The sequence below is a fragment of the Bos indicus genome, chromosome 27 (assembly GCF_029378745.1).
Source record: "Bos indicus isolate NIAB-ARS_2022 breed Sahiwal x Tharparkar chromosome 27, NIAB-ARS_B.indTharparkar_mat_pri_1.0, whole genome shotgun sequence".
In the NCBI taxonomy this organism is placed as follows: Eukaryota; Metazoa; Chordata; class Mammalia; order Artiodactyla; family Bovidae; genus Bos; species Bos indicus.
The window spans coordinates 19,749,574-19,765,396 of NC_091786.1; the positions used below are offsets into that span (position 1 = coordinate 19,749,574).

General features: G+C 42.5%; 2 protein-coding genes and 1 long non-coding RNA gene across 4 annotated transcripts in view; 1 reads left to right on the forward strand and 2 right to left on the reverse strand.

Annotated features, from left to right (window-relative positions):
• PDGFRL (platelet derived growth factor receptor like) overlaps positions 1-3,585 on the reverse strand; it is a 75,628-nt gene extending 72,043 nt beyond the window's left edge. Inside the window, exon 1 of the mRNA XM_019953588.2 lies at positions 3,388-3,585. Within this exon, the coding sequence (XP_019809147.2) occupies positions 3,388-3,442 (55 nt within the window). The 5' untranslated portion in view covers positions 3,443-3,585. The remainder of the gene's footprint in view (positions 1-3,387) is intronic.
• LOC139180152 (uncharacterized) lies at positions 3,080-8,568 on the forward strand. Its single transcript, XR_011564462.1, has 3 exons — positions 3,080-3,238; positions 3,678-3,860; positions 7,484-8,568. It is a non-coding gene; the product is annotated as an uncharacterized lncRNA (long non-coding RNA).
• An 88-nt stretch (positions 8,569-8,656) lies between these two features.
• The window catches only part of SLC7A2 (solute carrier family 7 member 2), a 71,863-nt gene continuing 64,696 nt past the window's right edge, over positions 8,657-15,823 (reverse strand). For both annotated transcript variants that reach the window (XM_070781598.1, XM_019953440.2), the window contains one exon: positions 8,657-13,844. In XM_070781598.1, coding sequence (XP_070637699.1) covers positions 13,645-13,844 — 200 coding nt within the window. In that variant the 3' untranslated portion in view covers positions 8,657-13,644. The remainder of the gene's footprint in view (positions 13,845-15,823) is intronic.

Sequence of the window (15,823 nt, forward strand, 5' to 3'; positions counted from 1 at the left end):
ACAAACTGCATATTTTTTATAGTATTTATACTTCATTATTTGCTCCCAACATTGGATAAAATATGCAGTATCAAAAGTTGCTAAGTACCTGTGATCTTGTACTCTTTAATGTAAAAATAGCAGCACCATATCAACAAACACTATGACACGTATTCCATATAAATACGGAAGATGGGGTGTGGTGAGCCACATCTGGCTCTCAGTAAAATCTTGGGCTGTTATCTAACTGTTTCATGCCTCACTTTCGATGTTACGAAAGTGACACACCCTTCCAGCTCCTAGTCTTCATGAGAAGAAATAATATTACTTCTAAAAATTTAAAGTGTTTAAAAAGTTTCTCATTATTTTTTAAAGTCTATTGAATTAGTTACAATATTGCTGCTGTTTTATGCTTTGGCTATTCTTTTGGCCCCGAGGCATGTGGGATCTTGGCTCTCTGATGGTGGATAGAACCCTCACCCTCTGCAATGGAAGGGGAGTCGCAAGCTTTGGACCACCAGGGAAGTCCCTAAAGCATTTTAGAATTAGGCCAGGCCAACCTAGCTGGGTTAGAGCAGATGTACACCCACTAAACGCTTACAGGGAATCCTTTTACTATTGGAAGCCTCTCCTAGAAGTGATGAACCACACCGAAAGGCGGTGGGAGAAGCTGAGTCAAGGGCCCGTGCCTGCAGCTTGTACTTTGGGTTGACCCAGTAATGCACCATACCCCGACCCGTCAATCAGAGGTTGGCACCAGAAGGACTGCCCGCCGAGGCTACTCTCAGGGACCTTTCCCTGGTCCCAGCCAGCCTCACGATAACTCAAACTTTAGACAACATAAAGGTTTAGAGAAATTTACATACTTTACAGAAGCAGACTTACTTTTCTAATTATGTGTTCAAAATTAAAGGACCAACGCAGGAGACCTGGGTTCGATCCCTGGGTCGGGAAGATCCCCTGGAGGAAGGAATGGCAACCCACTCCAGTATTCTTGCCTGGGAAATCCCATGGACAGAGGAGCCTGGTGCGCTACAGTCCATGGGGTCACAAAAGTCAGACACGACTTAGTGACTAAAAAACAACAATGTACATATACATTAAAATAGGGGGGGAAAGCCAAAAAAAAAAAGAAATGATACATTTTTTCTCTTCTATGTATCTCTATGCTTTCCAGATTTTTATGATTAACAAAAATTACTCATTAACATAGAAATAACTATATTGAAATATTTACTGACTTGTATTTTATTTTCAAGAAGTGAAATGGCACATTAATATTTTTCACAGTCCATATTTTCAGGAATTTGGTCAGTTTTTTCCTTGAGCCAAGACTAATGACATTTCTATGGCATGACAAATACTAGTACTTTAAAACAGGGATAGCTAAACGCTCCAGTCTAGAAACAGGTGAAATTCATTCAGTTCTCATGCAGAAAGATGGAAAACAAAGACACCAAACAGAAGTGAAATCATCAGATTATAAACTATTTTACATTTCCTCTTTGTATACATATATGCCTTCATATTACAAATCTAAAAATAAATCTTTCCCTGGACTCCCTAAAAATAATGTGTTCAACATTTTATTCATAAGTAGTTTATACTGTATTTTTAAAAGCAAAGCCACCATGCTATCATCACACCTAAAATCCGTCAATTATTTCTTATAAAATATTCAGTCTGTGTGCCATTTTTTTCTGATTATCTCATAAATCTATATTGTTTGCATGAGTTATATTTGACTTAAACGGATGCTAACAGATTCAAGCAGCTATTTGTAATCATGGTCTGGGCACACCCTAGCCAGGACAGATTCAGGAACCAGTGGCTGACCCAGCCTCCTGAACCTCTGCAGCAGCCATTTTGGGTGAACTTGTAACCCAATGAATGGGCCATTTGAAATTATTTTGTCTGACCATCTCTTGCCCTATTCAAAAAGTGATACCAAATACTGCATTCCCATCGCTTCAGGGATCACAGGCAAGGACCTGGCAGGAGCAATTTAATATTACATTTTACTCAAGCCAACTGATCCGTAGGCAAAGAGGACTTGCTCTCCCACCCCTGCCCCACCCCCGAAGAGAAGCTCTGCCTACTCTTTATCCAGCCAGGCTCTAGGCTTAAGGAGCTTCACATTCAACTTCAAGTCCACAACCATTTTAGACTTTGCAAACCAAAGTGTGGTATTTTCTGGCAAATGTTTCTAGTGTCACGGGGAAAGAAAGGAATTGGTCTGGACTGAGTAGTGGATAAAATGTGAGCTAGGGTGAGCTGGCTCCAGCCGAAGGTTGCATAACCGTAAAAGCTGCTTTTCAACCCAAACTAGCAAAAATAGTGACTTGCAGAGCAGAATTCTAAGGGAAATTTCAGGATACCAGGATGTACCAGATGCAATGAACTCCAATGAAAAAACAACAGACCTCCCCAAACAATTAAATGCCAACAGAACCATAGATAACAGATGGAGAAACAGAACAATCAGTTCAGTCTGTTCAATGCCTCAGGCCTGTCTGACTCTGCGACCCCAAGGACCGCAGCGCAGCAGGCTTCCCTGTCCATCACCAACTCCTGGAGCTTGCTCAAACTCATGTCCATCAAGTCGGTGATGCCATCCAACCATCTCATTCTCTGTCCTCCCCTCTCCTCTTGCCTTCAATCTTTCCCAGTAATGCATACACACAGTCTGGCCCTGTAGTTGTGGGTCCACACAACAGGGTGGGCTCAGAACAGGCACACATTCAAAAAAGTGCAGTGGCACAAGGACCCCCATATTGTCCAAAAACCCATTTGATTCATCCCCTCCCCTCCAATCAGATCAAAAGCATAACAGTTGTGGGTTTTTGAGAAGTTTGGGAAAAGGTTTGATACCCAGAAATATGTTGTAAAACTTAGGCATATCTTGCAGGATTTAAGCTCCTGTTGGTATAGGAAACACATCTAGGGCTGCAGATGGGGGAGGAAGACCCTTCGATTTTTGCAAAAGGCTCAGCTTGGGTGGCACCCCGCCTCACCAGCAAAAAACCCCGGGGCAAACGCTGCACGCGCGCGCGCGCGCTGGAAGCGATCAGCCGCCCTGCGCCACCTCCCAGACCGACACGTTGACACTGGGGGCTGGACCAGGCGCTGCCCGGGGATATTCAGTTTTCCCGGCTGCCCGGGGCTTTTCAGCAGCGCTGGAGCCGTTCTGGCTGGGATTCTAAGGGGTCGGGCCAGCTGCCACTGTTCCAGGGGTTCCGAGGGGAGTGAGGAGAGGGAGGTAAGGGGATCCCCCTAGGAGGGGGGCAGGTGCACGGGGCAGGAAGTGACTCTTGAGCCGGGAGGAAGACCTGCAGGACGACGGGGGATAGGGGACCCGGGGAAAAGTCAGGGCATAAGCCGGGATGCCGCCCACCCAGAGCCACTCACCATCCTCCAGGGCTTCATGCATCAGCAGAAGACCCAGCAGCAACCAAATCTTCATCTTGAGGGCGAGGGGTCGCGGCGGAGGCGCTGGGGACTGCGGGTTGGAGGCGCGCGGACAGCGTAGGGTGAGGGCAGGGACGCCAGGAGACGGGCGGGCGAGGGGCGGGCGCCTGGGACGCCGCAGCTGGAGGATTCGGTTTCAGGAGGAAGAACACAAATTTTAGGAAAAAGTTTGGGGATTTTTTTTTAATTCTCTATCTGTGTAATGTGACCTCTTCTGCCCCCTGGTGGAGCCGTGAAGCTCTGCGCTTTTTCCCGAGGCTGAGAGCGAAATGTCAATTACAAGTCACTCGGCCAGTTCGAGGTCCCCGCGCGTTTTAGCAAGTTTACCAACTTCGAGAAGGCTCGGCGTAATCCTGCGGTGTCTCATCTAACCAGAATGGTCCAGATGTCACCAGCGCTGTCCCACCAGCTCGGTATGGCCGTGATGCTCTGTAAAAAAATGCCCCCTGCATATATTTCTTCATTCCCAGCAAGTCTCTTCCGTGCGCTCACCAACAAGACCATCGCCCTCGGAAGTCCCAACTCCGCACCCAGCCCTGTACCTGCTGGACGCGAGCCTCCCTTGCAGCTGAGACCTGGCAGCCCCCTGGGACTCCCAGGGGGTAGGCTGCTCTGCCTTCAGAGGGTCCCATGGCAGGCCAGCTGCTTCCCCGGGGTTCTGCTGGAGGGTTTGGAGAAACTTCTCCTTCCTCTCTTACGCAGCAGAAGCCCCACTGCCCTACAGAAGACTCAACTAGGTGTTCAGGAGGAACTGTGCCAGAAAAGAGATCCAAGTAACAGCACCAGGGCCTCCCGCGGGACTCTGAGAAGTTGACCACTGGCTCATCACTCTGGGCTGGAGCCTGGGGTTCCGGCTCCACCTCCTTCCCTCACTCCATGCCCTCCCAGGCCTGCTTCATCGCCCTACTGACTGCACCAAGGCCGCCCTTCTTGGCCATCATCCCTCCTTCTCTGCCCCAGCTCACAGCGTTACCATGTGTCACCAGCAAGTGGCCACAGCCTCCTATCTGGTCTCCCTGCCTCTCTGTCTTGCCCCTCAGTCCATACTTCCTCCAGCTATTAGACTGATCTCCAAATACAATTCTAAACACACACACACACACACACACACTAACCCAACTAACCCCCTCCAAAGGCTCTCCAGACCTCTCATGCCCGGTCAGGCCTCTCCAGCTCTCTCTCTCAGCACCCACTGCTCCCTGGCCTGCTTGCCATGCAAACAGCGGGCTCCCAGCACCCTCGGGCCAGCCAGTAGGGTGAGAGGGGGGCACCAAGGCTTCTGCTTCCCCTTTGGCCCCCCAAAGTCCCCTTCCTTGTTCTACCACCTGCCAGCCCTCTCACCACTCATCCTACAAGGCTCGGCTCAGACCCTACCTCCTCCTGGCTGGGCCAAGCACTTCCCCAGTGTGAATCCTTTGTGATATCATAGCAGCCAAGACAAAATGCACGATTGAGCTGTGAATCCGGCTTCACCTCTTTCACCTGCTTTTTCCTGAGTTCAAGGGCAGGAAATATGTCTTATTGAATTTTGTACTCTACCATCAATTTCTGGAAAATCATATTTGTTAGGAGCACACCACGCTCCACACAGAGCATAGAAACCTCACCACACATTTCTTGTTGCTCATATCAACAACCACCCAACCAGGGACGCTGTGTGGTTAGTATCAGCCCCATTTTATAGACAAGGCAGCCCAAAGTCAAACTTGAACCTGCACTCTACCTGTTACTTACAAAGCACTGTTGAAATCACTACCTGTGAAAGCTTTTCAACAGGGCTGGGCTGCCCCCAAAGTCTCTCCTCTCAAGCTCAGAAAATTGGAGGCGAGAACTTTGTGACTTCCCTGATAGGCTTGACAGCAGACAGCTAAGGTGATGGGGAGGCAACAGATAGACAGAATTGCAACCCATTCCATGAAAAAAAAGGGAAAACACGGTCTGTTGGTCTGTTGTGATCCACACAGGCAAAGGCTTTGGTGTAGTCGATGAAGCAGAAGTAGATGCTTTTTCTGGAATTCTCTTGCTTTTTCTATGATCCAATGGATGTTGACAATTTGATCTCTGGTTCCTCTGCCTTTTCTAAATCCAGCTTGAACATTTGGAAGTTCTTGGTTTGGTTCATGTACTGTTGAAGACTAGCTTGGTGAATTTTCAGCATTACTTTGCTAGCATGGGAAATGAGTGCAACTGTGTGGTAGTTTGAACATTATTTGGCATTGCCTTTCCTTGGGATTGGAATGAAAACTGACCATTTCCAGTCCTGTGGCCACTGCTGAGTTTTCCAAACTTCCTGACAACATATCTTCTGCTTCTCTTAGGTCCATACCATTTCTGTCCTTTATTGTGCCCATCTTTGCATGAAATGTTCCCTTGGTATCTCTAATTTTCTTGAAGAGATCTCTAGTCTTTCCCATTCTATCATTTTCCTCTATTTCTTTGCATTGATCACTGAGGAAGGCTTTCTTATTTCTCCTTGCTAGTCTTTGGAACTCTGCATTCAGATGGGTATATCTTTCCTCTTCTTCTCTGCCCTTCACTTCTCTTCTTTCTCAGCTATTTGTAAGGCTTCCTCAGACAACCATTTTGCCTTTCAATTTTGCCTTTTTGCATTTCTTTTTCTTGGGGATGGTTTTGATCACTGCCTCCTGTACAATGTCACAAACCTCTCTCCATAGTTCTTCAGGAACTCTAACAGATCTAATCTCTTGAATCTATTTGTCACTTCCACTGTATAATCATAAGGGATTTGATTTAGACCATACCTGAATGGTCTAGTGGTTTTCCCTACTTTCTTCAGTTTAAGTCTAAATTTGGCAATAAGGAGTTCATGATCTGAGCCACAGTCAGCTCCCCGTCTTGTTTTTGTTGACTGTATAGAGCTTCTCCATCTTTGGCTACAAAGAATATAATCAATCTGATTTTAGTGTTGGCCATCTGGTGATGTCCACATGTAACTTCATCTCTTGTGTTTTTGGAAGAGGGTGTTTGCTATAACCAATGCATTCTCTTGGCAAAACTCTGTTAGCCTTTGCCCTGCTTCATTCTGTACTCCAAGGCCAAACTTGCCTGTTATTCCAGATATCTCTTGACTTCTTACTTTTGTATTCTAATCCCCTATGATGAAAAGGACATCTTTTTTTGGTGTTAGTTCTAGGTCTTATAGGTCCTCATAGAACCATTCAACTTGAGCTTCCTTGGCATTAGCGGTTGGGGCATAGACCTGGATTACTGTGATATTGAATGGTTGCCTTGGAAATGAACAGAGATCATTATGTCATTTTTGAGATTGCACCCAAGTACTGCATTTTGAATTCTTTTGCTGACTATGAGGGCTACTCCATTTCTTCTAAGGGATTCTTGTCCACAATAGTAGATATAATGGTCATCTGAGTTAAATTCACCCATTCCAGTCCATTTTAAAATGTCAGTGTTCACTCTTGCCATCTCCTTTTTGACCAGGTCCAATTTACCTTGATTCACAGACCTAACATTCACGGTTCCAATGCAATATTGTTCTTTTCAGCATTGGACTTTACTTCCATCAACAGTCACATCCACAAACTGGGCACTGTTTTTGCTTTGGCTCCGTCTCATTTTTTCTGGAGTTATTTCTCCACTTGTCTCCAGTAGCATATTGGGCATCTACCGACCTGGGGAGTTCATCTCTCAGTGTCCTATCTTTTTGGCTTTTCCTACTGTTCATGGGGTTCTCAAGGCAAGAATACTGAGGTGGTTTGCCATTCCCTTCTCCAGTGGACCACATTTTGTTAGAATTCTCCACCATGACCCGTCTTAGGTGGTCCTACACGGCATGGCTCATAGTTTCATTGAGTTAGACAAGGCTGTGGCCCATGTGATCAGTTTGGTTAGTTTTCTGTGATTGTGGTTTTCATTCTGTCTGCCCTCTGATGGATGAGGATAAGAAGCTTGTGGAAGCTTCCTGATGGATTTATAGTATATTTTGTTATTTGTTTGGGCAAGGGATGCCCCCATCATTGATTTCATGTTAACTATGATTATACATTTTCTCTTCCAGATGGAGTTTGAAATCACCTTGTCAACTTCCATAAAAACTTTGTGTTGTGATTATGATGGCATAGAGATTTTATTTGGGAGAAGAATGCTCAAATTTACAATATTAAATCATCCTATCCCAGAATGTGTCATAATGTTATATATCATTCCATTTGTTCAAGTCTATTTTTATGTTCCCATTATATAATTGTTTAATGGTGGTATTAGGACAATAATTTTGGAATTCTTATTTATAAGAAGCGGGAACTTGGACATAGACACACACACAGAGGGAAGATCACGTGAAGATTCAGGGAGAAGACGGCCATCTACAAGCTGAGGGTCTGGACCTCAGAAGACGCCAACCTTGCTGACCCTCCCTTCACACGATTCCACAGTGCCAGCACAGAGGGGGGGGCCTCAAAACCTACTTACCAGTGCTAATCAAGCCAACAATAAATAACAGATAAATTAGATTTTAGACTTCCATTTGGAAAATATGTTGCTGTTTTAGCTTGGTTTTCAAGGCAGGCTAAATTCATACTCAAGTTTAATTCAACATGGTGGGTGTTCCCTTCCATTTATGGAAAAAAAAACAAAAAAACCAACAGGAATTAAAAGTCTATATACAATGGCATTTCAAAATTAAAGAAGATAATTTAGGAGATTTGCAATTTTAACTAACTTGAAACTATTTCAGAAAACTGACTCCTCCCTCCCCATCAAAGGGTAAAGAGGGCTGAAGTTGATAAATATTTATTCACTATACAGTACAAAACTTCTGTTAGTTATAGATAACTGATTACCAGTTACTGAAAGCTATGATTTGGTCAGGAGCATAACAAGGAGCTTCTTGCAGACAAAAGCAATGTCAAAGAGACTGGTCCATTAAATAAATGGCAGTTGAATTGGTAGGACGTCAGATGTGTGGTCCTGGGGTGGCATGCTTCAGGAGCAACCGGTGTTTGGAATGTGTCATGAAGACTGAGTACAGTGAAGGACGTCTCTTATACGACTTGGAAGTTGTACAGTGGTAGGCTGCCCCGTGAGTATTCTTAACAACATAATTGTTTCCATTTAGATTGTACTATATTTCTGAGCTCTAAAGTGGCCTAAATAAAAAAGCAGTTTAAATTTGGTAAGTGTGAAATGTAAGCTTTTGGTAGGTATGATACATATGCATACAACACTATGATAAGTCATATTAAAATTTATTTTAAAAATACATGGTTAGAAAGCACATGTTACAGTGGTAAAGCAGCAGTTTTTATTTATTACAAATTCTAAAAAATAATCCAACGTTATAAGCAAAAAGGAACACTGATTATCATCAAAAACATGTAAATTTAGAATTATCTACAATCGTACACACACACACAAAATCTCTGTATTTGAGTAAGACCAAAGTATCTTTTGGTTTTTACAGACATAGAATTTTGGTAGAGTTTTAGGCCCTATCAACGGTTTCTATTAAGTACAATGATAACAGAAGAAAACAATGAAACAAATGGATACCAAAGATGAAGCAGAGCCTGTTAACCAGGCACGGGCCAGAGAAACCTGCCACGCTGGCAATACAAGGTTCTTTACCAACGGAGCCGTGGCGCGTGTACTTTCCCCCGCAAGGATGATGGTGCTGGCACGGAAAGTGCAGGGGCCAGGGCCTATGGTGCATTCCAGGGAGCAGCCATCCTTCCCGTGAGTCGGAGAGGGCCCTTGGTCCTTATCCTTTACCTTGTACTCATGGGATGTTCGGAGCTGAAACGAAGGACCCCAAACTACCTTAGTTTTTCACTTCATGTCCTACCCTGTCATCCAAGACTCCCCAACAAAGGTAGCTATAGACACTCACACTTTGCAGCCTGCCTGACCCACGGTCCTGGCTATGATCCCCATGGAGCTGCTGCCAGTGGTCACTGAAGGCTCTTGAAAGCCAGAGATAGTGGCAGTGGCTTCAGCTAAGGTGCATTAAAGCTGCAACAGTGCTGCTCCCAGGGTTGCCGACTGGGTTGAGCCGTAACAAAATGCATTTGAAATGAACACGACTAAACTGCGTACATAAAAACAATAACGAATGTTACAAAAACCAACCCCTAAACCAACAACCACAACAACAGTAGATCTGGCCTTTCAAAATTCATAAACCAGAAAGCCATTAAAAATGTTTAAATATAATTATACAAGGAGATAAAAAAAGAAACTCGGCTAAACAATGAAGTCAAACAATGTTATTTTCACACATCTATGTGTCTGAAAATCAATGATCTGTGCTGGCATTAGTTCCTACGTGAACTTTGGTACTTCTTCCCTTGATATATTAGAACAAGCTAGAAAATGTTAGGTAGAAAATGTAGAGAGAAGGCACTACTTTGGCACTAGTCAAAAATCAAAAACAAGCCCCCAAAACAAGCTAATAACACCCCCACAAGACATTCACACAAAGCACGTGTATATTAATATTTCCTGATGCACACTCTAAACCCAATCCTTTAAAATCAGGTGGGACATTGTATTCATATTTTTGGTTTGAATTCTACTGTCACTTGAAGCATATCAGCAGATACCCAGGCACAGAACATCACGGGCAACATCACAGGGAAGGAAGAGTTGGAATCTTGGCACAATTGCGTCTGAGGTTTATAATCTCAGAATATGCTGATCTAAGAGGAAAAGGAGCTCAGACTAATCTAGTCCCTCCAGCATCATCAGCCTTGGTGGGCGATTACTCTTCCTTATTCTCCCTGCTAAACAGTTAAATACATTTAGAAAATAATTTGGTAAATATAATTTCTAATTCAAAAGACTGTAACATACTCAGGACTTAGAAAATATTTTAAATTTATTATTTGAAATTTTAAAGTTTAAAAAATCCTTTATTCAGAAAAATTAAAAGAAGATTAGGGTCTTGTCTTTTAAAGGAAACAGATAATTCTGAAACATATTTTCTATCAAGTGTGGCTGACAACAGAAGGTTTTATAGATACAACATTAGTTTTTCATTAATGTATATATCCCAAATGATGTTTTGGTCTTACTTTTCCAGATATTCGTCTGTGGGGAAAATTACATTAGTTAAGCAATAATTTGTATTTCAGTATATATCAAAAGTTCTAATATAAGTAGTTTAAATAGTTTCAAAATTTGGACTTGCATAACTACCTTGTTAAATGTAGGGTCGGTATGGCCTTTGTATCGTTATTCACAAATCATTAGAGTATAAAATAAAAGTGCTATTATAAGAAGTTTCTCACTGAAAATGTTCAGAGAGCAGATTTCCTAGTGCAAATCAATCACAATTAAGAGAATGCATATGTATTTTTTTTAATTTCTGGAAAGAAGTCTATATAAGTGTGTCTGATTACTAGTAAAATCTACACAGAACATTTTGGCAATCCTAAGAAAGCAAAAACATTTTGTTCAAAAGGTTGTGAATTCAAATGTAGTAACAGACAGACAGAAAAAGACCTGGTAGTACTGACTTTTCCTTAAAAAGCGCAAACCAAGACAGAAATGTCAGAAAAGGCATAGCAGAAAAAAGTAAACAGAAATTCCCTAATGCCCCCACCCCACTGCATTTCAGATCATAAAGCACCTAATGTACTAGACTTCAGTGATTTCATATTAGAAACATTATAAATATATCTTTCTGAAAGAATCTATCTATAGAAAATATTATACATAAAAAATTGCCATATATTTCAGAATAGTTTAAAACCTAAACATTTTGCATAAGCATACCTATCAATACAAAACATTTTTTCTCTGTCAGTTGGGTTTTTAAAATCTAGACAACAGGATCATTTCCAAAGCCCATCATAAACCCAGCTGACTTAAACACCAACATTTGAAACACACAAACACACATATATACACGTGTATATATTAACACATACACTCACACATACATATGAACAGATATTTGAGTTTTCACAGAAAAAAAGGATAGTCACAAACAAAGCATCTTTCATAGACAATTGTGTTTGTAAAGTGTTTCAAGATGGAAAAATTATTTTTAACTCAATTCTGCTCCTAATTGAACAGTGGGCATAATAGTTTTAGCTGCCTGTCATGTTCTAAATAAATCTCTTGATTGTGCTCAGTAAAAGGTTTAATATTCACACGTGAAATTAACTCTTCATATTCCCACGTGAAGGGCCTGATTACCGAATCAAAGTGCTTCTCAGAATGCTGCAGTAACAGCAAAGATCTAGGATTAGGCCCACAGTAATGATTGCAGAAATACTTTGCCTCTTGCACAGCCAACTCTTCCTCTCCAGTAAAACATGCAATACTGGGCCTCAGATTTTACTATGTGCACCCTGGAAATTGTGGAATGTTAGTTCTGAGTTCTAGATCCGAGATGCTACAACACTGGCACCCAGACTTTCCTACCTGTTTACTGGATTTTTCATCACAAGAAACTCCTAAACAATCAAAACTTGCTTTTTAATGATGAAAATAAAATGGCTGATCTTTTGGAAGAGCTGTCAGAAAATCAGTGTTTTCTTTGCCTTTGTATTAAGCTGGTCACCTGGGCTTGATAATGTGCTAGTCTCATCTCGTGAACCATGTAATTATTTGTAAGAAAAATAATTCATGAGAAGCGAACCATACGAAGATAAGTAGTCCACTTATTGGATAACCCTATAAAATGAAATACAGTAATTAGAGAGTCATACATTTAAAAACAAATTACTCATATAAAGGTTATTGTGTTTCTATGGCTTTAATTCAATTAGGTTAATGTTTTTGGCTTGACGTTTTAAATAATCATGTATTTAACTGAAATATTCTATTCCTCAACCACTGATGGGTTTTTCTAGAATACTGGGACTTGTATCAGTAGTTTTAGTGTGGTTATTTAAAAATAAATGAAATTAAAAGTGCTGAACAATTTATGGGATAGAGGAAGAAAAATATCCCTAAATGTTTCCAAAAGAAACATCAGAAGCAAATTAAATCCAAACCCCTCAAATTGGGCCAAATGCCCTATAACAACTGAACAGGCACTTTAAAATCAGAACAGGGGAATTTTCTTGTATTCCTTCATCGCCCCCCCCCCCCCCCCCCCCCGCCTTTTTGCATGTAGTAAAGATAGAATTTATTACTGGCTTAGAAAAAAAACTTCTAAATAAATTGTGAACTGTGATTATTTACTAACTAATGGAAAAAGGTATAAATCATTCCACCGATTATGTGACCTGGGAGGTTCTGCTGGCTTATTTTAAGTGACTTAAAACAGGAGTGCTTGGGATCTCAGCCAAGCACGTAACTACTCTATCTTCAAATGCATCCTCCTCTCTGCCACTTACACGAGCTTCCTGCCCATGGGGACCACCTTCACTTTCCAGCACAAAGGGTCCCTAGGAGCTCACACTACCTCTCTCCACCCCGACTGGACTGGGGCGGAATGGGGGAGTGGGGAAGATATCATTCACACAAGGTGAAGGCCTCACATTTAAGGACCACTGTCTCAAAGAAGACAGCCATTCAAGGGGGTGCCTGCCACCTGCTGACACAGAAGGCCGCTCCTGCCCTGCGGGGTAGTGCAGACACAAGCACTCCGATTGGCTAAACTTTCAGCAAACTGTCATACCTCACAGAAGAAAACTGTGCTAAACCCACTGCCGACATTTATAAGTTACAGAAAAGGCTCATTTCCTACCCCTCCCCTTACTCCAGACCAATGACAGACACAATGATGGGTAAATGCAATTTTAGGATGTCTAACTTGACATAAAGTCCAATAAGGAAAAGCGACAGTTATTTCCCCAACCACACCCGGCACATTCAAGATACTTTTCTATTCAGCGATCACCTCCATTTTAGTGTGTGCAGTACAGGCTACCGATGAATGACAACACTGGAAAAATGCAATGCAATACGAGTAAGACACCAACAACTTTTAACATTGATATTCCACAACATATACAAACATATGCACACACATGCCCACATTCCCACTATCTGGGGGATATTTATCACGGAGGAGCGAGCCCAGAGTGGTTTCCCTAGATGGAGTCGCCATCAGAGAAGGTGCTGTTCACGTGAGTAAGTGTAAATTAGGGTGAACTGTGTCTGCAGCAAATCCACGGCAACCTGGTGTGGTGATGACATCGTCATGGATCCCTCCACGCAGACGATGTACGTGCAGACTGTGGACCAGTTCTGTCCCAGCAGGCACTAGCATTCGCTCGTTTTTTCATGGAAAATGAAAGGTAAGCTCAGGTTTCTTTGGTGATGGTCACCATCTTGCATGGCAGATTTTTCTTCTGTTGCTGCGTTAATGTTGTCTGAATACATATCTTCATCATCATCTTCTTCATCCCTTGGATTACCCTCCAGGCTGTGTCTAATGCCATAAGCGAAGTAAATCAGGAAACCTTTCAGAGGAAAAAGAAATCAGCTTTTGGTGTGATAAAATGACTTTGTACAGGGAAATTATTTTTTTTTACTGGTGGACAATTGGTCTATGATGTTGTGTTGGCCACTGCCACACACTGACATAAATCAGCCACTGGTATATATACACACACATATATACATACACACACACACACACATATATATATGCCCCCTCCTGTATGTGGAAAATTTAATATAGAACATAATAGGATCTTTTGCGCCTTCTCTTTCTGTGCTATTTTAGAAGGGCAGAATGCAAGTACAGCATATCCCATGCAAGGTCGCTGACAAATGTCTTCCCAGTAGAAAGTGCGTCTTCATTTTTAATGTGTAATCTGTATATGCAATATTGCAATCCTGGAATGTGAAGTCAAGTGGGCCTTAGGAAGCATCACTATGAACAAAGCTAGTGGACCAGTTGAGCTATTTCAAATTCCAGTTGAGCTATTTATTTTGGGGGCTCCAAAATCACAGATGATGCTGTGAAAGTGCTGCACTCAATATGCCAGCAGATTTGGAAAACTCAGCAGTGGCCACAGGACTGGAAAAGGCCAGTTTTCATTCCAATCCCAAAGAAAGGCAATGCCAAAGAATGCTCACACTACTGCACAACTGCACTCATCTCACATGCTAGCAAAGTAATGCTCAAAATTCTCCAAGCCAGGCTTCAGCAGTACGTGAACCGTGAACTTCCAGATGTTCAAGCTGGTTTTAGAAAAGGCAGAGGAACCAGAGATCAAATTGCCAACATCCGCTGGATCATTGAAAAGGCGAGAGAGTTCCAGAAAAACATCTGTTTCTGCTTTACTGACTATGCCAAAGCCTTTGACTGTGTGGATCACAAGAAACTGTGGAAAATTCTGAAAGCGATGGGAACACCAGACCACCTGACCTGCCTCTTGAGAGACCCGTATGCACGTCAGGAAGCAACAGTTAGAACTGGACATGGAACAACAGACTGGTTCCAAATAGGAAAAGGAGTACGTCAAGGCTGTATATTGTCACTCTGCTTATTTAACTTATATGCAGAGTACATCATGAGAAATGCTGGGCTGGAAGAAGCACAAGCTGGAATCAAGATTGCCGGGAGAAATACCAATAACCTCAGATATGCAGATGACACCACCCTTATGGCAGAAAGTGAAGAAGTAAAGAGTCTCTTGATGAAAGTGAAAGATGAGAGTGAAAAAGTTGGCTTAAAGCTCAACATTCAGAAAACTAAGATCATGGCATCCGGTCTCATCACTTCATGGCAAATAGATGGGGAAACAGTGGCTGACTTTATTTTTGGGGGCTCCAAAATCACTGCAGATGGTGACTAGAGCCATGAAATTAAAAGATACTTACTCCTTGGAAGGAAAGTTATGACCCAACTAGACAACATATTAAAAAGCAGAGACATTACTTTGTCCACAAAGGTCCATCTAGTCACGGCTATGGTTTTTCCAGTAGTCATGTATGGATATGAGAGTTGGACTGTGAAGAAAGCTGAACACCGAAGAGCTGGTGCTTTGAACTGTCTTGTTGGAGAAGACTCTTGAGAGTCCCTTGGACTGCAAGCAGATCCAACCAGTCCATCCTAAAGGAGATCAGTCCTGGGTGTTCATTGGAAGGACTGATGTTGAAGCTGAAACTCCAATACTTTGGCTACTTGATGCCAAGAGCTGACTCATTTGAAAAGACCCTGATACTGGGAAAGATTGAGGGTGGGAGGATAAGGGGACAACAGAGGATGAGATGGTTGGATGGCATCACCGACTCAATGGACATGACTTTAGGTAAACTGCGGGAGTTGGTGATGCACAGGGAGGCCTGGAATGCTGTGGTTCATGGGGTCGCAGAGTTGGACATGACTGAGAGACTGAACTGAACTGAACATGCATGTTTTTCTCAATAAATATTTTTGAAATGTTTATGTAAAAAAATATTTACCTCCTCAAAAGTTAACACGATACTT